Consider the following 25,458-nt stretch of genomic DNA (forward strand, 5'->3'; position numbering starts at 1 on the left):
AACTAAGGAAAGTTATAGAAAGTAGGTGAACATTCCTCTTAACCTTTTTCATATTCAACTATCTCTTTTAAGCATGAGAAGAAAGGTAAACTTAGCCTCACTTCTTTCAAAACTGATGAAAATAATTTTGACTTGTTGATCTACTAATGTTTTAAATACTATAATGAATCAATGTCACAACTGAAATAGTATCAGTTCGATATGCACTGACTTAACGCATGTCAATTTTTTTTTTAAAGCGTGTCAATTATTTTTGTCTGATGGACTCTCAATTAAAAAGAATGTGAGCAATTCCACATTACCAGTAGCAATCCTAATGTCCTGAGACATAAATATACAGTAATAAAAAGTTGTAATCTTTACTATTAATTTCTATTACAATAAATACCTGTTTTCAATTATGAGGTAGTGAAATATAGCTGCAGTTTCTTTAGGCTGGATGTGTATGAGAGGCAACAAAGCTACTATCACATGACTGAGAAGGGAACCAAGATAAGCATGGTCCAGGCAACGAACAAAGCAATCCCAAGCTCTATGTGAAAAAATAAATAAAAGTTAAAATCACATTATTTTTATTATTAGTAAAGCTCCATCAATGAGTTATTAGCTGGGCAAACAATGATACATACAAATATTAAGATTACAAGGCAGCTGTAAAAATGGAATAAAGATCAGTACTATACATGCAAACAGTGATTTCTTTAATGCATCAAGTCAAAAAAGCAAGGTAAAAATAGTGCTTATAATATGCTCCCTTTTGGGGCAGGGTTCATAGGAAAATAAGGGTGTGAGTGTGTGTGCATTTGGTTTATACTTTTAAAAAGAGGAGAATTATACAAAAATTAAGAAAAATAGATACTTATCATGATCAGAAATTAAAGCTAGATTCACAAATTTGAATTTCAGACAATGTTTATGTTTTACATGAATTTAAAGAGGGAAAAAAAGCACTTCTAAAAATTTTAAACAAACTAAAACAACTAAACCTAACTTAATATCAAGTGGGTGGCATATGTACACAGAAGAGAACTGCTTCACATGACTTTAAAACGTATTATTCAGACCCTCCATCTCCAATAGGTACAGTCTTAAGGACAAAAGGACCTCTGAAAAAAACAAAAATCCGTATGTAAGAAAGAAACAAACAAATAAAAGAAAAAAGGACCTTCAAAAAGCTTAAACTGCATTGAGTAGTCTGTTAGTAGTAACACTGAAATGATATTAAGTCAAATTAAATTAGAAATCCCATATGCCAAAATCTCAATGGCCTGAAAAAAGTGTGGGAAAGGGTCTTAAGGAGTGAATCTGTTTTTAAAATATATTTAAGGGGCCAAACAACCACATGTGTGACACATGCACCTTATTTGGATTCTTATTCAAACAAACCAACACCTTTGGGAAAACAATCTTTGAGACATTTGGGGAAATCTAAATATGGACTCAGTTTTAGATGATATTAAGGAATTCCTATTAATTCTGCTAAGTGTAATAATTCACGATGGTTGTATTTTTTTTTTTTTTTAATGCTTTACCCATTAGATACATCAGAGGTATTTCTAAGTACAGTGATTTGATACTGGGGTTCTCTTTAAATCATTCCAACTAACAATAGGTGGAGGTGGTCAGTTAAGTAAGATTAGTAATGTTGATAACTGCTGAGGTTGGGAAATAGGTATGGAGGGGTTCATTATACTATTTCCCAGTATGTTAAAAGATTGCACACTAGTGTATCTTTAAAGAAGTAAACATATTCCCTTTCAATACAAGTATTCTTTCCATCTTTATTACTCACAGTCTGAATCCCTCAAAGAGATAAGAATTCAAATTAGTGCTACTGGGAAATGCAAATACTCTAATGAACTCAGGCAGTCATTTACCTGCAACACAATTCAGGAAAATCATCCTTGAATCTCAGGCCAGTTCTTAGCGTGGTCATCATCTTCACCCTCACAGAACTGACATGTTTTGGTCCCATCAACTTCATCAAAGACATCAAACTATTCAAAGCCTATAAAGTAAGTAGGGATTTAAAGTAAAGCCTATAAACAAGTCCACAGGAGCAGATGAGCCCTAAGGTAAAGTACATCCCACCCACATCTCAGAGTAGTACCTATTTCTGGCAACACAATGTCTAAATGTTGGTCAGTTCATTCTGTTCAAATTCTTATGTAAGTAATGAACTTGAAAAATACAAGCTGAGTTCTGGTGTTTTTTTTCTCTTGTGAAGGTAATCTGTTATTTTTGTCCTGGTGGTCCTTTAGAACCGTAATTTTCAAATTTATTAAGAACATTAATACCTATTGTTTAATTTTCTTCCTGTTCATCCCAAATTCCTATGTGGCACATGCATTTCTGTCCTAATGGTGCTAATTTCAACATACTCTGAATTTAGTAAAATAAACAAATAACTGATGACATACCCCCAAAATAATGTACACATTTTACTGTATGTGGAACACAGAATCAGGACTTGTATCAACAGCTCCAGGTTCTAATGAAAGGGTAAAGAAACTCTCTAGTAAACCTTACCTCTGTGCCAAAACATACAAGCTTCACCTGGGTGGTTCAGTTGGTTGAGCATTGTTGGACTCTTGACTTCGGCTCAGGTCATGATCCCAGGGCCGTGGGATTAGGCCCCACATCTGGCTCAGTGCTGACAGCACAGAGCCTGCTTAGGATTTTGTCTCTCTCTCTCCCTCTCTCTCTCTCCACCCCTCCCCCACACTGACACGTGCTCTCTCTCTCTTAAAATAAAAAAAAGATTCCATGGAGACAGAACAGAAGTTACCTAGGGGATTAAATTTACCAGTTGACACCAACAGAGTAAGTACTGGCTGCTGAATTAGAATTTAATATTGTATCATGTCTTTCCTGGTTCCTCAAGGTTATTAAGAGAAGAGTATAGACTGAAATAAAAGCTTCCACTCAGATTTTTTTACTGTAATTTTACTGACTGCAAAGATGGAAAACAATAAAAAGGGAAATTTAATCAGTACTAAAATTCTAACTCAATCTAGGAACAAAAATTTCCAGTTGTGACCAACTGTTACAGCAGTCATACTGAAACTTCACTGTGCCAAATGCATTTATTTATTTATTTTTTTTTGAGAGAACAAGCATGCAGGTGGGGGAGAGGGAGAAAGAGAATCCCAAGCAGGCTACACACTCAGCACAGAGCCTGACCTGGGGCTTGATCTCCCGACTGTGGGATCATGATCTGAGTTGAAATCAAGACTCAGATGCCCAACTTACTGAGCCACCAAGGTGCCCTGTGCCAAACACATTTAAACATAAATCAATAGATACTGAAGTTACTTAACTTTACATAACTTAACAATTTTCAGTTTTCAAAAACACCATGGGCCATAACTCATAACACACCAATTTGGACCAATGAACTCAATTATGCAACTTTTGTTTGAGCTATCAGAGACTGCTGGTCTCTTTTCTTCCCACTGAGCTAGACGGGGTGAGGTCATGAGCCTGATGCCATCGGGGTCATCACCTGGCACTTATGTACAAAGTCAATCCAGGGGAATTTGAGCTAAGAGATGAATTCTGAGAACACTGTATCCAAAGCTAAGTTATGCCCAAAGCTATATTATTCTTACACTTTTAGTCACAGAGCCAATAAATTCTTTTAAGCCAGTTTGGGTCGGGTTTTTGGTCCTTTATAAACAAAAGAACTATAAGCAATATAATTCCTCTTTTTAGAGTCCCTAAAAGCCTATAAAGGAAAATAAGGATTCAGAATGTCATGTTTATTTATCATCTTTGAATGTTTGTAGCTACAAGCCAAAGTCATATCTCCTATGTATTCTATATGAATTCCAGAACTTTGCAACTTAACTATCAGTACCTACCATTTTCTTATCTTCAATGCCAACACTGGAGCTCAGTAACTGCATGTTAAAAAAGGCCAAAATTCCCAACAACTTAGGTTGCAAGTAATCAGCCTAATGAAAAAAAAGAAACACATAAAACAGATTTTATGTAAGTTTTATACAGATCAAATTTCATAAATCAGTAATAATTTATTCAACTAACATCATTTCTATATTACCTAACTATGTTAAGAGTACTGGAAGTAAGCACTTGGTGAATTTTCTCTAAAAATATATATTTTCACATCTAGTATTTTAAAAATTAGTGAAGCTGATTTATAATCACCAAGACAAAATATGATTAAACAGTACTCTACAATAAAAAACCTGTGAGCTTTTGAATTATGGAGTGTGCTGGGGTGTGTCCTCAGGATGTGACTCACACAAGGACCCAGAGTGGAGAGGATATTTAATTGTTATAAGAATGGAAAAAGACTAAGTGTCCTTATCTAGAACATTTAGAGCTAAGACAGAAAAAAAAAGTACTTGAATAAGGAAAAAATAAGCTGCTAGAACATCGGTCTGAAACAGAGGTCAGTATCATCTGAGGTAACACTGGTAAAAGGGAATAGGATTAATTTTTTCTTGAAAGAGGATCCTGGAGGAAAGGGTATGGGCTTTAAGTCAGCCAAACCTGGGTTTGAATCCCAATTTTGCCCTACCTAGTGTGCGATGCTGGATAAGTTACTTAACTCCTCTGAGTCTGTAAAATGAGAACACCTATTGCACAGAGTTGTTATAGAGATTAAATAAGATAACATGCATTAAGCACTAAGAATATAGTAAAGTGTTGCTTCTGCAGCAGGAGCCATTATGGGGAGCAGCAGCCATGGCTCTGCTCTACCCTCTGGCCATTGGCCTCGACGAGAGCGACAAGGTGACTAAGAGCATGAACAAGTTGAGGTGTAGCAGCTGCTGCAGGCGCCTCATCAACCACACCAAGTTTGTGTGGCACGTGATCTGAGAGGTGTGTGGCTTCACCCTGTGCAATGGAGCTGCTCAAGGTTTCCAAGGACAAGTGCAATTTCAAGTTCAGCAAGAAAAGGGTAGGGACACACACACATCTGTACCAAGAGTAAGAGAGAGGAGCTGAGCAACGTCCTGGCAGCCATGAGGAAAGCAGCAGCCAAGAAGGACTGAACCCCTCTCCTCTGTACGTAATAAAGCCTTTTTTGGGGAAAAAAAAGAATATAGTAAAGTGTTACATTTAAGTTGTTAATATTATTACAAACTGGGAATGCAAGTACCCTGCAAAGAATATTAAAATATTTATAAATGGGCAAGGAAGGGGGCAGAAAAAGCAGGAGAGGAGTGGCAAAGCATTTTCCAACTCCACAATTAAGTTGCATTGGTTGATGTTGAGGCACCTGATTTAGGTATCTACAGATTACATACAATGCCAAGAGGAGAGAGGGGCAGGTGGATGTGTACTAGCACATAGTAGAAAGTTAGGTGTTGATCATGTCTCTCCATATTAGATATGAGGACAAACTTTTTTCTTGCCAAGCACAGAGAATCATCTGTTTGTCAATCTAAATTACACTTAATTTGCAAACTTCTGATTTGGATTAAGATTCATTTTAGGCTTAATAAGCCACAATTCACCAATCACATGGATCCAGCTCATGCTTCTTAAATGAAAAGCAGATATAGATGGCACTCACAGTCTGCCAACATTCTAATTGTAAAGCTCTTGCATTTAGACAATAATTCATTAATCTGCCACTCACTAAATATGTATTATGTATGTCTAGAATATGGTGCCAGGTATAGGTGGCAAGATCAGCAAAGTCACTTTCCTCCTATTAGCTTACATGGGAGACTAATACGAGTAGAAGACATTCAATAAATATATAAATAAGGTTGAGATAAGTGCTAAGGGAAAAACACCCTTATCACATGATAGAGAAGAATTGGGATGTGGGAGTTTAGGTAGGGTGATCAGAAAACTCTGAGAGCTAAAGAATGAGGAAGATTATTCCAAGTAAAGAGACTAAGGCAAAGGCAATGACACAGAAAAAATCTTGATATTTTTAAAAACCACAACAAAACAAACAAGAAGGGAAGAAAAGTGTTGCATAATATGAGGGTGGAAAGGTACGTCAATCACATAAAGCTTATAGATTTCATTTTAAGAGCAACAAAAACCATAAAAGGAATTTAGACAGGGGAATGATATGAATTTGTATTACCTACAAAAAGAGCATATCAATGCTATGTAAATAAGTGACTAAAGACATAAGGAGGGAAGAGTGAAAGGAGAGAACAGTTAGGAGGTTTTTGTAGTTGTCTCCAAGAAAGATGATAGTCACTTATTAGAGGGTAGTGGCAGCAGAGAATGAAAAATATACTTTGGAGATAGACTTGCTAGGGTTTGCTAACACTTAATTATGAAGGATGAAGAAACTGGAGGGCTCATGAATGCCTCCCAAGTTATGATCTGAGCAACTAGGTAGACAGTGGTACCATTTCCTGAAATAGAAAAGACCAGGAGATGGGAATGCAAGCTGGTGCAGCCACTCTGGCAAACAGTATGGAAGTTCCTCAAAAAACTAAAAATAGAACTACCCTACGACCCAGCAATTGCACTACTAGGCATTTATCCACGGGATACGGGTGTGCTGTTTCGAAGGGACATATGCACCCCCATGTTTACAGCAGCACTATCAACAATAGCCAAAGCATGGAAAGAGCCCAAATATCCATTGATGGATGAATGGAGAAAGAACATGTGTTATATATATACAGTGGAGTGTTACTCGGCAATCAAAAAGAATGAAATCTTGCCATTTGCAACTACGTGGATGGAACTGGAGGGTATTATGCTAAGTGAAATTAGTCAGTCAGAGAAAGACAAAAATCATATGACTTCACTCATATGAGGACTTTAAGAGACAAAACAGATGACCATAGGGGAAGGGAAACAAAAATAATATAAAAACAGGGAGGGGGACAAAACAGAAGAGACTCATAAATATGGAACAAACTGAGTGTTACTGGAAGGGTTGTGCGAGGGGGGATGGGCTAAATGGGTAAGGGGCACTAAGGAATCTACTCCTGAAATCATTGTTGCACTTTATGCTAACTAATTTGGATGTAATTTTAAAAAATAAAATTTAAAAAAGGAAAAAAAAAAAAAAAGAAAAGACTAGGAGAGAAACAGGTTAGGGGAGGGAAAATGAAGATTTCTAACAGACACGTTATGTTTGGACTTCAGATGTTTACTAAGATAGACAAGTAGAGATGACAAAGAGGAAGCTGGAGAGGCTGTTTGCCATCCTCTCTCCAGATCCATTCTCTGGCCTGTTCTGTGCTTGAGAAGCTAACCAGATTTCATTACTCAAGATCCCTTTCATCTGGCTTCCCAATGAATTCAGTCAACAGGAAGCACCACAGGGGAACAGGGATTAGGAGAAAAGAGCAAGGGGTTTAAAATTCCTGCTCCCTCGGGGTTTTGAGGTGGTTCTGGAACTGTCTACACTCTACAATGACAACCTTCTCCCTGAACCATGGCTCTAAGCTTTCAACCAGGTTCTGTCAATAACATTTCTTCTTCTTGGCCAGGACTATGGGGAGCATAAATTTTCTGCTATTCCTAGTCCCTATATTCCTTAACATTTCCTGCTGGTTCTCTTAACCTTGCCCAAGACAATGAAAATAGCCCTTCATGAAACTATTTTCGGTTAAACATTTTTGTTTGTGCCATCCGTTTCCTGCCAGAACCTAACTTACATAAATCCACAAGTCCAAAGCTCAGGAGAGGTCAGGACTGGAATTTCAACAATGAAATCATCAAAATATAAATCAAATCAAGCAAAGTACCAGATGAGACCAGATTCTCTCTCATTTAAGGAAAGAATAGACAAAAAGACCCAATTACATAGTCCTGAATCAATCTAACATTTAGAGGATAAAGTAGAGGAAAAGAGCCAGTAAAGACTAAGAATGAATAAGTAGACAGTGGGGAAAAAAAAGAAAATAAAAAAGTATAGTATAAGAGATGCCATATGAGAAGGGATGGTCAGTTGTACTGAATACCACTGAAAGGTGAAATAAGATAGGAAGAGAAGTGACCATTGGATTTGACATCAGGCAGACTGTTTCTGACATGGACAAGAATTTCAGTAGAATAGTGAGAACAAAAACAGATTAAAATGAACTAAAGAATGAATGGGAAATGAGAAAGCAAACATAGAAATCTCTGAAGATATTTTGCTGATAGACCTTGGAGTCTCTTGAAGGAATGAGGGCAATCAAAAGAAAAAATAGGATATATACATATTTTTTCACATGAAGTAAAGTGACTAAAAATTTAAGAGAGGGAAAGAGGGGATAACATGTGTTCCAACTTTCCCTTAAATATAACAATGGATTTTAAAAATAGAATTGACAAAATTAGTATGTTGTGCCAAAGAGGTAGTTGGAGGTAGGGGAAGGGGGGCACAGCACAAATGTATTCCAATCTATAGTTAAAAAGTAGTGGATAAAAATTAATTTGAACATTTTTACCCTGTGAAAAAATAAAACCTATAATCATTTGGAAACATATTTTTCAACACTAATATATTTTGTTAATACCTTGTATGACCATAATTTAAATCCTCAACCTTTCTAAAATAAAAATCTCAGCCTGAAATTTAAACAAATCTCTAGCATCTGGAAAATGCATACAATATCTACTTCTCCAATCTCACAATTAAGCTACAAAAAGGCAAGAAACAAACAAAAACTCATATAACATATTCCTTACCATTAATTCGGGAGATGTGATCTCTCTGGGGCCCTGATATGGATCATCACTAGATGCAAATGATGCAAGTATTGACAAACCATTGAAAACCTGTTGATAGTGTTCTCCAATACGTAGCAATAATTCATTATGCAGTCCTTGGAAATCTTGTCTCAATAGGCTTCCCAATTCAATTTCTGTTTCATTCTAATCCAAAGACACATTTAAAAAAAAAAAATTTTTTGGAAATAAGTATATTAGTAAATCAGGAGCTCCTGATCATGTGACAAAATTTACTTATGGTATTTAAATTTTGTCTTTTCTTTTTTGATGTTTGTTCATTTTCGAGAGAGTGAGAGTGCGCATGGGGAAGGGGAAGACAGAGGGGGACAGAGTATCCCAAGTGGGCTCTGCACTGACAGCACAGAGCCTGATGTGGGGCTCGAACTCACGAACTGTGAGATCATGACCTAAGCTGAAGTCAGATGCTTAACCAACTGAGCCATCCAGGTATCCCTATTGATGGTAATTTTAAAAGGTATTGGAGGAGTGCCTGGGTGGCTCAGTCGGTTAAGCGGCCGACTTCGGCTCAGGTCATGATCTTGCGGTCCGTGAGTTCGAGCCCCACGTCGGGCTCTGTGCTGACAGCTCAGAGCCTGGAGCCTGTTTCAGATTCTGTGTCTCCCTCTCTCTGACCCTCCCCCGTTCATGCTTTGTCTCTCTCTGTCTCAAAAATAAATAAACGTTAAAAAAATTAAAAAAAAAAATAAAAATAAAAAAATAAAAGGTATTGGAAAGTGATTGTAGGGGCACCTGGGTGGCTCAGTTGTTAAGCATCCAACTCTTGATTTCAGCTCAGGCCATGATCTCATAGTTCATGAGTTCAAGCCCCACATGGGGCTATGTGCTGACAGTGCAGAGCCTGCTTAGGCTTGTCTCTCTCCCCCCTTTCCCTCTGTCCCTCCCCCACTCGCGCTCATGCTCACAAACACTTGTTCTCTCCCTCAAAAATAAATAAATTTAAATAAAAAAAAAAAGAAAAAGGGATTCTAATCTCGATTTCTCCAGGTACATCTCCCATGGGGTACAGGTAATGAGGAAAGTAATTAAACTTCACTTTCAAATAAAATTTCAAAAAGTCAGTTTTCTTAAAATATCATCAACTCATTATTCATAGACACATAACCCCTAGGAGAAAATATAATATAGTGGCTTAGAACAGTCTTTGTGGTCAGACTGCCTGAATTTAAATTCCAGGTTTGTTTGTTTTATTATCATTTTTTAATTTTGAGAGAGAGAGACAGAGCGTGAACAGGGGAGGGGCAGAAGGAGAGGGAGACAGAGAATACCAAGCAGGCTCTGCACTGTCAATGCAGGGCCCCCGATGCAGGGCTTGATCATGACCCGAATCAGACTCTGACTGAGCCACCCAGGTGCCCCTTAAATTCCAGTTTTGTCACTTATTAGTTGTGTTGTGACCTGGACAAGTTACCTAATCTGACCTCTCCCTGTTTTGGTTTTCTCATCTATAAAATGGAAAAATAATAGCATCTTTATCTCATTGGATAACTATAAGGACTGAAATGATCCATATAAATTCTTTAGTAACTTCTGACATGCAGGAAAATACTCTATTATTATCATTCTATCTCTACAAGAAAACACTCTACTATTGTCATTCTATCTCTACAATACAGATTTTCTTCCTCAAAATGAACAAAAATACTCAATATTCAATAATTCTCATGCAGAAAGGAATCTATTGCTGCCATATCATGAAACACATGAAATAATTAACATCAGAGAAAAGAGTAGTCACATATGTATATCTGACGGTTTCTCCTACTCCAATATAGTTTCATATTTTTTGAAAGATACCATTGCTAGTGTGATACCCAAAAAAGACATATAAGCTATAATTTTAAATCTAAAAAAACTAGCAAAATACTGAGTCAAATATAATCAGAGCACTAAAAAACTAAGCAATACACTAACATTATCCCACAGTTGAGATTGCCTCTTCCTATAAATATAATTACTTGCATATAATTAGTCAACTTAGAGTTCCAATTAATTAAAAATTCAAAAATATGGGCCACCTGGCTGACTCAGTTGAAAGGGCATGTGACTCTTGATCTCGGGGTTGTGAGTTGAAGCCCCACACCGGGTACAGAGATTACAAAAAAAAATTAAAAAATAAACTTAAAAAAATTTCTAAGGGAGCCTCAGTGGCTCAGTCAGTTAAATGTCTGACTTGAGTTCAGCTCTGGTAATGATCTCAGATCAAGCCCTGTGTTAGGCTCTGCACGGACAGCATGAAGCCTGCCTGGAATTTTCTCTCCTTCTCTCTCTGCCTCTTCCCTGCTTGCATGTGCATATAGGGGGTCTCTGTCAAAATAAATAAACTTTAAAAAAAAAATTCTAAAATGAAATGAGTTGAGAACCTGATCCATGAATGGATGATCATCACACGCCATTATGGTGAAATGACCAAAAAAATAACAAAAGAATATTTCTATTATAATATGATCCTCTAGGCCCCAAACAAAGCTTATTTACATGATACCATTTGGACTTATATTACTCTAGAATAAGCTCTAAATTATTTACTCTTCTCCCTACAAGAACATTAGAAAAGCTTTCCTATAATGTTAATTTAAACGAAAGAGTAAAACACACAATTATTCAATTACCTTCAGATAATGAAGGGCACGTTCTAATTCATCCTTGGAACAGGAACAGACCAAATGAGAAAAAATATATTTGAAGTTATTTATTAAAATTTCTCTACGATTGACATTTAACTGTTTTCCTAAAGTTCGAATGAGAGCAGAGGCTGCAGGGCTTGCTTTGGCAGCAAGGTCAGGGAGCAGAACTTGTAACGTCCTCTGAAAAAGAAACACTATAATTACTAAAAAGTACATTTGTCCAGGTAATAACATATTCACATAAGTTGTGTACAAAAATATTTTAAAATACCAAACAAATTTGGAGTCCATATGTGATCTATATAATTTCAGAATTTACCATTTATGCATTCAACAGATATGTACCAAGCATCTATGATTCAGGCACTACGGATAAAGCCGCAAAAAAATAGGCAAGGTCTCTGATGGCACACAGTTCACATTACAGCTAATGTAGAAGTATAAACCAATACATAAGTAGAGAAGAAAATTTCTCATGAGTATGTGTTAAAATATACTCATGCTCTAAAGGCAGAAGTTCCAAGTTTGATTTTTTATTTGAGTTAATTTGGATTTTGACAACAAGCAAGAGTAACCATAAATACAATATTTTAAGTTTTTTTTTAATTAAAAAGCTGAAAAAAATTAAAAGTGCTGCAATATTAAATAAAAACATTTTAATGCACTCACCATCCTCAAATGGCAACAAATCTATTTTGATTTTGGTCTATTTCCTTTAAGATCTTACTCATAAAACAAATACACAATTCCAAACACAAAATTGTTGGCCTTTCATTTATTCCCTTCAACATGTATCTAAAGAACACCTACTACATGTCAATCATCATAGGTACTAGAGATATAAAAATAAACAAGAATCAGGCCCCTCCCCTCAGAGATGCTTACACCTTACTTGTGTTATGCCTTTGAACTTAAAATTAATTCTGTAAGACTAATATAACATTATAAAATAGTCTACAAAGTATTAACAATTATTATATTAAGGGTTCCACAATGGTCTACAGCCCAAATGTTAGACATTTCTTTTCAGCATTTTGTTTAATTTTGTACTTCGAAAATGCTGCAATAAACATCTGTACTTTTTGGTTCCCAGAGGGAAATTACTGAATGAAAAGATAAGAATATCTTTATAATCCTTACTGTATACTATCATATTTCCTTGCAGGATTTGACCAATTTACAAGCAACTTAAGTTTGTTAAAATATAATAATGTTGTAGGGAGAAATACTCAGTCCTAACAGTATGGATCACTATTACAATTCACGAAGAGTAATGATAACTTTGTCTTTAGGAAAAGGTAAGAAGACAATCTACTCCATCTTTCAACCCTTAACCATAATGACATTTCAAAGACTTCCCAAACCACTCCCTACCATAAACTCTGTCATCTGAATTCACACAAGATCATATATACCAATAATTTTGTACTATATTGCTCTAACTCCTTAGAGGTAAAAATGATATTAGACTGTGCATTACCAATGGAACCAATCATAGCACTAAAGACATAAGGGTTCAGTCAGCTGAATTAGTCAGCATTAATCAATTAGTATTAAATTTTCAGGATAGCAAACCATATAGAGAAATAACTCTATCACAAACTTAAATTTTATAACATCAGTAACATCATATCAAAGTCAAAAGAAAACATACATATTTGAAAATACAGGATCTACATGCTCCAGATTTTCTTTAAAATAAGACTAGAATGGAATAAACACAAAATACTGAATTGAAAACAGTTAAGTCAACCACACTTTGCAACTTACAGTAAGGAAACGATTAAGATCAGGAAAGTCAAAAACATTGGCAATTTCAGACAAGGTATTTAAAGCCATTTCTCTCTGGTGAGCCACATCTTGTTTCCGCATCTCAGCATTCTGGCATGGAGTACTAGGAAGTGCTGTCATCTGACTGGAGTGGAGAGATTCTACTAAAAACTAGAGCAAAACAATTTGTTAATTTTTTCACACAAAGAAGAAATTTAAAAAAAATTTTTAGGGGTGCCTGGGTGGCTCAGTCAGTTAAGCCTCCAACTTCAGCTCAGGTCATGATCTTGCGGTTCGTGAGTTCGAGCCCCGCGTCAGACTCTGTGCTGACAGCTTGGAGCCTGGAGCCTGCTTCGGATTCTGTGTCTCCCTCTCTCTCTGCCCCTCCCCTGCTTATGCTCTCTCTCTGTCTCAGAAATAAATAAAACATTAAAAAAAAAAATTAAAAAAAATTTTTTTTAATGTTTATTTTTGAGAGAGAGAGACAGAGAGAGACAGAGAAAGACAGAGTGTGAGTAGGGGAGTGTCAGAGAGGGAGACAGAATCCGAAGCAGGCTCCAGGCTCTGAGCTGTCAGCACAGAGCCTGACGCGGGGCTTGAACCCACAAATGGTGAGAACATGACCTGAGCTGAAGTTGGACATCCAACTGAGCCACCCAGGCGCCCCAACACACAAGGAATAAAATTTAAAGACTACTTTCTAAGTTAACATAAAGGATAGTATCAATGCCCTAAACATATTACCTGAATTAGCTTACTTGATTTTTGTAACAGCCGTCAAGAAGTAGATGATGTCACAACCTCCCTTTTACAAATGGAGTAACCAGGTTTAGTTAAGAAATTTAAGTATCTTGTTAAGGATCACACTCCTAACAGGGCAAAGCCAGTATTTTAACATATCCCTAACTTTTCAGCCATGAGTTGAATCAACCTTTTTTATTTATGTATTTTTTAGTTTTTAAATAAAATTGTCTTTATTTGCTGACAAGATGATATATAGAAAAAATCCTAGAGACTCCACCAAAAAGTTATGTGGATAAAGAAGTAATTAATAGAGGTGCCTGGGTGGCTCAGTCGGTTGGGCGTCCGACTTCGGCTCAGGTCATGCTCTCGCGGTCCGTGAGTTTGAGCACCGCGTTGGGTTCTGGGCTGACAGCTCAGAGCCTGGAGCCTGTTTCAGATTCTGTGTCTCCTTCTCTCTCTGACCTTCCCCCATTCATGCTCTCTCTCTGTCTCAAAAATGAATAAACGTTAAAAAAAAAAATTAAAAGAAGTAATTAATAAATTCAGTAAAGTGGCAGGACACAAAAGCAACATACAAAAATCAGTTGCATATCTATACACTAACAAAATACCCAAAAAAAGAAATGAAGAAAACAATCCCATTTTAATAACATAAAAACTAATAAAATATATAGGAATAAATTTAACCAAGAGTTGAAAGACCTATAGCATAAAAAGTGTAAGACTTTGATGAAAGAAACTGAAAACACAGTAAATGGAAAGACATCCTGTGTTCAAGGACAGGGAGAGAATATCGATAAAAGATCCATACTACCAAAGTCATCTAAATATGCTAGTGTAATCCCTATGGAGATCCAATGCGGAATTTTGGATATTCAGTGAATTCCCTATCAAAATTTTAATGGCATTTTTCACAGAAAAAGAAAAAAAAATTCTACAATATGTACTGAATTTCAAAAGGTTTTAAACACCCAAAGCAAGGAACAAAGAACAAAGCAGGAAGCATCACACTTTCTAAATTTTAAACTATGCTACAAAAGCTGCAGTAACCAAAACAGTATGGTACTGTCATAAAAACGGGTATATGGGGCGCCTGGGTGGCGCAGTCGGTTGGGCGTCCGACTTCAGCCAGGTCACGATCTCGCGGTCCGTGAGTTCGGGCCCCGCGTCGGGCTCTGGGCTGATGGCTCGGAGCCTGGAGCCTGTTTCCGATTCTGTGTCTCCCTCTCTCTCTGCCCCTCCCCCGTTCATGCTCTGTCTCTCTCTGTCCCAAAAATAAATAAACGTTGAAAAAAAAAAAAATTAAAAAAAAAAAAAAAGAAAAAAAACGGGTATACAGAACAATGGAACATTATCAAGAACCCAGAAATAAACCCTTGCATATACTATCAACTAATATTGGACAAGGGAGCTAAGAATACTTAATAAGGATAATCTCTTCAATAAATGATGTTGGGAAAACTGGATAATCACATGAAGGAAACTGAAACTGAACTTCTAGGGTGCCTGGGTATCTCAGTTGGTGAAGCATCTAACTTCAGCTCAGGTCATGATCTCATGGTTCCTGAGTTCAAGTTCTGCATTGGGTGAGCTCCAGCCCCATATCAGGTGAGCTCAAGCACCACTTCGGGTGAAGAGAAGCCCTGCTTCAGTTAAAAACATGAGCCCCACTTTGGGTGAGCCCCACTTCTCTCTCTGCCCCTCTGTGGGATTCTCTCTCTCTGCCCTTGCTCACTTGCACCCCCCCAAAACAAAGAAAGAAGAAACTGAACCTCTATCTTATACTATTCACAAAACTTAACTCAATGATTTTTTAAAAGATTTCTTTTTTTATATACATATACATTTTAATTTTATTTAAAACAAGTTAGTTACATATAATGTAACAACGATTTCAGGAGTAGAATTTAGCAATTCATCACTTACATAGAAACTAAAGTGCCTTCTACATAACATCAAGCCATAAAAAAGTTTACCAGTAGTGGGGCGCCTGGGTGGCGCAGTCAGTTAAGCGTCCGACTTCAGCCAGGTCACGATCTCGCGGTCCGTGAGTTCGAGCCCCGCGTCGGGCTCTGGGCTGATGGCTCAGAGCCTGGAGCCTGTTTCCGATTCTGTGTCTCCCTCTCTCTCTGCCCCTCCCCCATTCATGCTGTCTCTCTATGTCCCAAAAATAAATAAACGTTGAAAAAAAAAATTAAAAAAAAAAAGTTTATCAGTAGAATAAAGGCTAAAAAAGAAAAGCATTTTTTTTTAATTTATTTATTTGGGGGGAGGGGGGGGAGAGGGGCAGAAAATCCTAAGCAGGCCTCGAGCTGTCAATACAGAGCCTGACTCAAGGCTCAATCTCAAGACCGTGAGTTCATGACCTGAGCCGAAATCAAAAGTCAGATGCTTACCCAACTGGGCCAACTAGGCACCCCAAAAAGAAAAGCATTTCTTTTCTTTAAAGTTTTATTTATTTATTTTGAGAGAGCGTGCACATGCACATGTACACTAGCACACGTTCCACCTAGGATGGGACAGAGAGAGAATCCCAAGCCAGCTCGATGCTGTCAGCACAGAGTCCAATGTGAGGCTCAATCTCACAGAAGCGTGAGATCATGAGCTGAGCTGAAAACAAGAGTTGGACGCTTAACTGACTGAGCCACCCAGGCTCCCCCCAAAAAGCATTTAACAGATTAACAAGAGAGCATAGTAATTCAATATATTACTAAAAGATATTCCCCTCTCCCATTCATAATACACATCTTTAGAGCAAGATCATAAAATACAGAACTTGTAAGTTTTAGGTTCTCTTAAATAAACTGAATACATCCTTTAAAAATATACCCTTTAACGCAAGACAAAAAAAAAGTATAAATGGTTTTTTGTTTGTTGTTGTTGTTGTTGTTTTTTAACTCTTGCAAAGTATTGCTATTTACTGTAGTCAAGACCAGTGCTGACTCTCACCTGACAGATGGGTTTCTTATACTGGCTGAAAAAGTTCTGCAGTTTAACACTCTTAGCTGCAACCAGAGCTCTGATTTCTGTGTATGCTGCTCCAGAGACAGATGCTGACTTGGATAATAAACAATGCAATAAGTGCAAAAGTGCAAAAGGTACCAAATCTCCTTTTGCTGCCCTAAAAAATTTAAAAAAGGTTATCATCAATATCTCAAATATAAATGGAAATCCATAAAAAATTCATGTTGATATCACATTTTTTTCTATAATTTCACATCTCTCGTATTACCATTTTTAACACCTGGCAAATAAAAAAGGAAGTATACAAACACTGCCAAATATACCTTCCAATATCCCCTGTTGTAAGAATCAAGGTATCCTTCAACTCATTATTTCTTGAGATTTGAGCATGTGTATATGCTTCCTTCATTCTTAAGACAAAAAGCTAGAATAATAAAATTAATCAGTTAAATTAGTTTAGAGCCAGATTAATGAAAACACAAATGTTTAAAAATAAAAAATATCAACCTCTTTTATAAATCCATCTTCAGAGTCCAAGGATTCCAATATATGCTTGATATTTCCACTAAAAGCCACTCTAACATCCTTGTCTGGATCTTCCATTAAATTTAATAAAGTTCCAAGAACTGTTTTTACATCTGTTTCATCTTCTCTAAAATCAAGGTGCTTACAAAGATGATATAAATTATCTATGAAAGCTAAAGGGCGAGAGCATATAATACCTCATATTAACACTTCAAATATCAAAGTTTTACAGTAAAAATGTTATTAATAAATATACAAAGAATTCTAACTTGCTTATAATGTCAGTTTCAATTAGTAGAAATTGTGGAAGACTAAAATGAATGTTTACAGATTAAAATTTACTTTATACTTAATAAAAGTTATAAATAATTTAAATCTAAAATTCTAGAATTAAAAATTTTTTTTTAACATTTATTCATTTTTGAGGAGGGAGAGACAGAGAGAGAGAGAGAGAGAGAGAGAGAGAGAGAGAGAGTGAGTGGGGGAGGCGCAGAGAGAAAGGGAGATAGAATCTGAAGCAGGGTCTATCAGCAAAGAGCCTGGTATGGGGCTTGAACTCATAAACCACGATGATAACCTGAGCTGAAGGCAGATACTCAACCCAATAAGCCACCCAGGTGCCTCACTTCTAAAAATTATTTCTTTATTTTGGGGAGCATGTAAGCGGGGAAGGGGCAGGGAGAGGGGGCAGAGGATTGGAAGTGGGCTTGACAGGCTGACAGCAGCAAGCCCGATGTGGAGCTTGAGCTCACCAACCTTCAAGATCATGACCTGAGCCCAAGTCAGATGCTCAACTGACTGAGCCACCCAGGGGCCCTTAGAATTTTTTTAAGTTATAAAATGACTACTCACTTAAGACTTTGTACATCATTATATTTTACTGAGATAGACTTAAAAAGCACATTTCACTAATCTAAAGAACTGTGAACTATTAGCTTTACTGTTAATCCTGTATTATAAGATTTAGGGAGTCCTGGAAACTACCTATTATAAATTATTTTTTTTTTCAACGTTTATTTATTTTTTTGGGGACAGAGAGAGACAGAGCATGAACGGGGGAGGGGCAGAGAGAGAGGGAGACACAGAATCGGAAACAGGCTCCAGGCTCTGAGCCATCAGCCCAGAGCCCGACGCGGGGCTCGAACTCACGGACCGCGAGATCGTGACCTGGCTGAAGTCGGACGCTTAACCGACTGCGCCACCCAGGCGCCCCTATAAATTATTTTTAAAACTTGAGAACAAGTTGCAACTTTCTACCCAAACAAATGGATCTTCTAAGTATTTGTGTAAATCTCATGCTTCCAACAAACTTATACAACATTGCCACTGGAAAAGTGACTAAGAAGATACAATCTACAGATAGTCCTCAGTAGGGCAAAGCTTCTAATTATTTGAAGTTCCAAAGGTCCAAGGTAGTGGCAGCAGACATATTAAGAAGCTTCCCCAGTCTCCCTAAAGAGCACAGGGAATACTGAACCTCACGATATTGGACCAAACACCAGGTATGCCCAAGTCGGCAAATCACATGAATATTTAAAAATCCAAAAATTACTTCCCTTGTTAGTTCTGTGATGCGGTCTAATGCCAGACAACCCATTTATAAATAACCATTACATGACCATTGAATCTATTAAGTAAGTCTAATTTCTTAAGGTTTCAGGCTAATTCTATTAATGATTTAAAAAAGAGAGTTTAGGGGCACCTGGGTGGCTCAGTCGGTTAAGCATTTGACTTTGGCTCACGTCATGATCTCACGGTTTGTGAGTTTGAGCCCCACATCGGGCTCTCTGCTATCAGCACAGAACCCAACATGGGGCCTAAACCCATGAGAACATGACCCGAGCCAAAGTCAGACGCTCAACTGACAGAGCCACCCAGGCGCCCAGAAAAGGTTTTAAAATGTTAAATAAATCAGGGGCACCTGGGTGACTCAGTTGGTAAAGCGTCCATCTCTTGATTTCAGCTCAGGTCATGATTTCACGGTTCGTGAGTTCCAGACCCTCACATCTGGCTATGTGCTGACACTGCGGAGCCTGCTTGGGATTCTCTCCCTCTCTCTGTCCCTCCCCCACTTGTGCTCAATCTCTCTCAAAAGTAAATAAAGTTAAAAAAAAAAAAAGATGTTAAAACATTAAATAACTCATAACAAATCACTCACCAAGTTTTACTGGACTAGGTGTTTTTTTTTTCAGTAGAAAAAGGAATGGCTTGCAAACAGAAGCTTTTAGTTGAGAAGATGAACATTCATGTTGAGAAGTGACTTTTAGGCTCTTACAGAATAGGTCAATATGTCCATGTTCAGAGAAAGGTTCTGTTAAAGAACCTGTCAAATGAAACATGCCATGAAGTGTACAGACAAGTTGACCAAGAATAGAGGCAAATTCTTTCTTGACAAAGTCGGAATCATCTTTGACTTTATCTCTGGGGAGAGAAAAGAAAATACACTAACTAAACCTTGCTTAATTTTGTGGTCTAAATAGTCTTGCTTAATTTGGGGAAAAAGTAATGGTAAGACAAAGCCTAAAAGGAAGAAAACTTAAATTTCAAAACAAAAAGCAACATTTGTTGCATACACTCAGCAATATACATATATTTGCATACAGTATGATCTTTCCAAGCAAGTTATATATTCAAATTAAAATATTAATACATACATAAGAATCTTGGGAACTCTGTTACAAGAATTCTGCTGCTGCAACAAGATAAAAAATCCATTAACACAACTAGCCCGGATTACTTCGTGGGAGCTCTGTAGGGCCCAGCTATAAACTGCTGTTCTCCATTCAAGGAATATTCTTCTTGGAAATAAAGTTAGAAGAAACACACACCGTGACTGTGCCTGTGGTGCTGAAAAAATTAAGTCTATTAAAAACTATTTCTAAATATTAATTTTAACTTATATACATATCAATATACACATTTATATATATTTATACACATTTATATTTATACACATATATTTTTATATACATCATACACATTTATATATATATATCCATTGTCATAAACTCAAGTAACATCTCAAATATATATATTTAATTAAAAGCTCCTTTTTAAAAAATAAAGCACATACACTGAAAAACATCTACATACAATCCTACTACATGTAACCAGAGAAATGCAACTAAAAATCACACCCATCAGATAGTTAAAAAAAAAAAAAAATTCTTTTAGTTACCTCCTTACCATTTTTTCTTTTTTTTGACAGCAAACATTTTAGTCTGACAAAGTGAGGATGTGAGACAACAGAAATTCTCTCCTATTTTGCTAAAAGGAATGTAAACTGGAATGGCATCTTTGGAGAACAATGTGGCAGAATACTTGGGGTGTGCAAATCCTATAATTTTTTCAATTTGTTACTTTTTAGATGTCTAATTACTTTTTGAATTGGTAAAAATGTACTTTTTAAATTAATGAAAAAAAAAAAAAACAGCAATGTGTTAGAAGTCCCATATAGACATGAGTTAAACCACACACACAGAATTTTGTGACCACTTACAGCAGCTATCAGAAATCCTCTGGCTTAATGCTAGAAGATTAGTGGCAAATGTAGTCAACTTTAAAGAGCCATCATCAGAATGGGAATGAATCCATGGAAGTGAGAGCATTCCACATAAATCTTCCAGTATATGATCTTCAAATGAAGTTTTTACTACAGAAACACACAACAGGTGATTATAATTTTTCCTTAATTATATTTAACTGTGTCTTGTTGCTCAATAAAAATAGATGTTCTAAACATAAAGTGGAATTACAGCATTCAATAAACAAAGGTTCTTAACATAGAGATGATGTTCTGAGGTCTGTAACCCAAAGAAATTAAATGTGACTTTACAAAGATACGCATCCATGCATTTTCTCAGCATTCTTCAGAAATTCTCAAATAAAAAAAGTTAATAGTTATATTCTACACTGATGACCTTTAAAGGTTGTTTTGTTCTACTGTGTATTTATACTCACCGTGAATATAAATTAGAGCATCATATATTTTCACCACTTTATCAATAACTGCCTCCAGGTCAGGTTTCTGAACAGATTCTAACAAACTCCTACAGCTCTTAAGCACTTTTGTGTAAAAATCCAAAGACATCCAAGTTACCACTACTGAAGGTTTCTTCTTACATTTCTGTTGACAGTCCTTGAAATTATGGCTGCAGTTAATACATTTTTAAGAAACAGAATTACAATAAATTTATTATAGTCCAACCTAATATTGCAGTTAAGTCAAAAGAAATTGTGAGTATAAAACTAACACAATTTTAAACCAATTCAAAGTAAATATGCACGTCAATTAATATGCCATTATTATTTTAAGCTTAGTCTCTTTACATCAGTCCTAGGATTTGGTAATTAAAATAATCTACAATATTTAAATGCAGTATCCCAGGCCTAAAAAATGACAGAAGATATCCCTGCATAATTATTAACTGGCTTGGTAAACCCTTAATTATAGAAGAGTAGACTGCAGTCTAATTAGCTATTCCTTCAAGTTGTTTCAAATTCTAAATGTAATACAATCTGAGGTAATATAGTTTCTCTAAAATCTCTTTCATAACTTTTTATTGGCTAATTAAGAGTCAGAAAATACAGAATAAATGACCATGTAAAAAGTTAACAAAGAGTTTTAGTCTATAACTTGGCAGTAAAAATAAGACTACATCTTCAGAGATGATTCACACTTGCTTTTTCTGATAGAATAAATAACCATCTTAAAAGTACTAAACTGAAAATATACTTCCAAGGAGTTCTAAATCCCTACTCTTATTATCAAAAGGAAATGTTCTTTTGGCTAAATGTTTGACTAAAAGAACAATGAGTTTTGAGTTATATAAAAATGTGCCCTGCTAGTTTCTAATTATATGTGCGCAGGAAAGTTCAGGCAAAGAGTCTTGTTAGAGGAAGTAATTAAGAGGAACTGGAACACCAGGTTACCCTCGAGCTGGACCCAGAACATCAGAGGCTCCTCACCCCTTCTTCTCCTGTCCTTAGAATATATACTCTACCTACTGGTCTCATAGTGGGAGCTGTTCCAAAGAAAGAGCCTGGAGAAAGTAAGGTGTTGTTGAGACCATCTGGACTGAACACATGACTTAGTCTCAATTTCTCTAAACCTCAATCTCCAATTTGTAAAGTAGGCATAACAGCATTTACCTTACAGAACTGTTGTACAGATTAAATAATATATGTATAGTACTTAATACAGTACCTAGCATTTAGCAGGTGCTCAATAAAAAACAAATTACCTTTCCATTTCACTAAAAAATGTATGTTCTCAGGTCACACAAATTGAGTGAATAATGAGGTCTCCTAAAACAATACATCCAAATTTATTACAGAAAACCCACCCAGAAAATACAAGTTGTTTTACCAGTCCATGTTTTGATGAGAACAATGAACAGTACACAGAGCAGTCAGTTGTAGGATAACCGTGATTCCTTCTAAAGTCTCGATAACAGGATTCTTTAGACTACCACATTCAAGGGAAATCTGAAGGGATTCAGCTTTCTGTTTCAGTGTACTCCATAATATGCTCTTTTTGTTCATATCCACATGTTTAATTCTGTAATTTATTATAACCACAGCGTAAAGATATTCATTGGTTCAAATGTGAAAAATATTTAAAACAAAACATAACATGTAACGCCAACTACTGAAATTTATAGTACAATGTATTTAAAACAACTTTCAGGGCTAACTGCAATATGGGAATTCTTTGATCACATTATACAAAAAGTTTATTTGTTAACGTATTTTAAACTGCTGACAGATATGCAATCTCAGAGATTTTTCAGATACTAAAAAGTTAAATTAGACAGGCAAGTAATAACTTAAAAAATCTTTTAAGTAACCTTATGTAGCCATGTTATCTTTCATACTCGAATGGGCTGCAAGTATTAAAATATTTTAAGCATTCCTTTGACTACCTTTAGAAAGAACAATGGTATGTATTTAAGTCAAAGCACTTAACTAAAGATGATTTTTAAAAGTGAATAAAGTTTTATTAAATCACTAAATACAAACTGAATGAAGGTCATACTCCTCAGTCTGTTTTGGTGGTCTTTTGGAAGAGTTTAGAGATGAGCTGAGTCGACGTCTTTTGGATGATATTACATCACTATTACTGCTGAGGTTTTCCTGTTGAATTTGGCACTGAACTTCCTCAATGATTTCCATACTTTCCATTTTTAAGGCGGCATAAAGTGGGCCCAACAAATACTGAGAAAGTAAAAATAATTTCAAAAACTATCTCTTAGAAAATGTTATTAACAGACTGCAAAAATTTATTAGGTTGTAAGTTTTTTAATAAGGTAAACTATTTTCAGAGTCTCATCAGGTAAAACAAAGACCTAAGTTAATCTATATAATTTCACAACCTATAAATAGACATATATGTGGTTCTGTACCTACAATTATGGTTGTACAGTCTTAAAAGTCTTAACATAAATTCTCTCATCTGTTTTTCCTTCCATCAAAATACTACAAAGAAAAATTCTATAAGGAAATTACTAAACTCTTTCATACTACAAATCCAGCAAGACTTTTAGATAAAGTATTTACTCAAGTTACTGCACATTTTATTGTACTGCCTGTCTCTCACAGTCCAAATAAGAAAAAAAGGCATAATTTGGCATGATTAGTACTATGTAATCATAGGTTTCCTACAAGTGATTGATTATAACATGTCAAAGATAAAATCTAGGTGAGTGCTCAAAGTTTTTGTAATTAAGTTGATAACTGGCCCCCTTTTAATAATGCACTAAACATGCTTACACTTCACTAAGCCGACTTTAAAACCTGCTACCCTATTGGCAGTTCATTACCAACTTAGTGAACAAATCTTTCTCAAATCAAAGTAAAAATTCAGAATAAGGAGCCAAAGTGGATTGTGAAAATCATTCCATTCTGAATATACATTATTAAAGACAATCTATTTTCTCACTAATACATCTGACATATATGCTTAAGTTATAAACAAAATACATACTTATTAAGAAACCTTAAAAATGACTTACCTCTGCATCTACCTGAAATCCAAGCACATCCACAAGAACTTTACAAATGTTTCTCACATAAACCTTCCTGACTTGTAGAGCAGATTCATACCCAGCTGGCACATATTTAAGGAAATACTGCAGTAAGTGGCACAAAGCTGCTTTTAGCAAATCAGACTTAAGCCGCATAAGCACACCATCTTCAAACATGACACAGAGTTTTTCCAGCAGCATATTTAAATAGACAGGTTCAATATTTCTATAAGCTTCTGCTTCAAAGGGAAATAGTGTTTTTATCAGCTTTGATAATGGCTCTTCACAGAGTTTCAACTGGTCAGCATCCATTTCTACAAGATGTTTTAATAATTCCAAAAATGACCGGAAAAAAGTGCTGGCTGGTTGTGCTGGTAATCCTCCAAGCTCAAACAGTTCAGTTAAAAGGCTAATTGCTAAGGATTTAATTTTTGGACTACCATACTCTAGCAGCATACAACCTATCTGCCAAAGTAAGAGTTCTTGCCTTCTAAAAAACACAATTGCAATAATACGAATAAGAACTGTTAATAAGGTGACTTCAATAAATTCTAAATTTTGCATGTTCATGAATTGCAAAGGAGCTGGTTGTAAATATCCCACACGTTCATCTAATTGACTCAAAAATCGGCTAACTACCACTGGCCATTCCACAAAGTGTCCCACTGCATTTCTTTTATGGAGGCAAATCACATCTTCAAAAAGATGCAGTAATTCCTTTGTTAGTACTCCAAAAATTGCAGGACTCTTGCTTTTAAAAAGAAATAATAATGAGCAGATAACTTCACAGATTTTCTTGTGTAACGTATGACAGGATGGAGTTGCTGCAATCCGCAGAAGTCTTGTTATGATCCAATTACTGAATTCTTTGAAATAAAAAATATTAAATAAGTCCATCAGAAATGTTAATTAATTTGCTAAATGCTTGATGATTCATTAAAAAAAATTTTTTAATGCTTATTTATTTTGGAGACACAGAGACAGAGAAATAGAGAGAGAGAGCGAGAGCAAGAGCAGGGAAGGAGCAGAGAGGAGACACAGAATCTGAAGCAAGCTCCAGGTCTGAGCTGTCAGCACAGTGCCCAAAGGGAGCTTGAACCCACAATCCG

At 36.1% G+C, this 25,458-nt stretch overlaps 1 protein-coding gene and 1 pseudogene across 1 annotated transcript in view; one reads left to right on the forward strand and one right to left on the reverse strand.

Moving 5' to 3' along the window:
* ATR (ATR serine/threonine kinase) overlaps positions 1 to 25,458 on the reverse strand; it is a 101,278-nt gene that overhangs the window by 62,809 nt on the left and 13,011 nt on the right. Inside the window, exons 4-19 of the mRNA XM_047099529.1 lie at positions 24,338 to 25,215; positions 23,362 to 23,540; positions 22,693 to 22,884; positions 21,285 to 21,475; positions 20,824 to 20,976; positions 19,979 to 20,171; positions 19,483 to 19,745; positions 17,307 to 17,497; positions 17,123 to 17,223; positions 16,785 to 16,956; positions 13,092 to 13,262; positions 11,307 to 11,501; positions 8,635 to 8,820; positions 3,864 to 3,956; positions 1,878 to 2,008; positions 389 to 532 (exon numbers count right to left, since the gene is read on the reverse strand). Coding sequence (XP_046955485.1) covers positions 389 to 532; positions 1,878 to 2,008; positions 3,864 to 3,956; positions 8,635 to 8,820; positions 11,307 to 11,501; positions 13,092 to 13,262; positions 16,785 to 16,956; positions 17,123 to 17,223; positions 17,307 to 17,497; positions 19,483 to 19,745; positions 19,979 to 20,171; positions 20,824 to 20,976; positions 21,285 to 21,475; positions 22,693 to 22,884; positions 23,362 to 23,540; positions 24,338 to 25,215 — 3,433 coding nt within the window. The remainder of the gene's footprint in view (positions 1 to 388; positions 533 to 1,877; positions 2,009 to 3,863; positions 3,957 to 8,634; positions 8,821 to 11,306; positions 11,502 to 13,091; positions 13,263 to 16,784; positions 16,957 to 17,122; positions 17,224 to 17,306; positions 17,498 to 19,482; positions 19,746 to 19,978; positions 20,172 to 20,823; positions 20,977 to 21,284; positions 21,476 to 22,692; positions 22,885 to 23,361; positions 23,541 to 24,337; positions 25,216 to 25,458) is intronic.
* On the forward strand, positions 4,714 to 5,024 carry LOC124526515 (60S ribosomal protein L36-like; annotated as a pseudogene).

The sequence above is a fragment of the Lynx rufus genome, unplaced genomic scaffold (genome assembly GCF_022079265.1).
Source record: "Lynx rufus isolate CCGP_SWC_20201006 ecotype Redwood Valley unplaced genomic scaffold, mLynRuf1.p SCAF_5, whole genome shotgun sequence".
Classification (NCBI taxonomy): domain Eukaryota; kingdom Metazoa; phylum Chordata; class Mammalia; order Carnivora; family Felidae; genus Lynx; species Lynx rufus.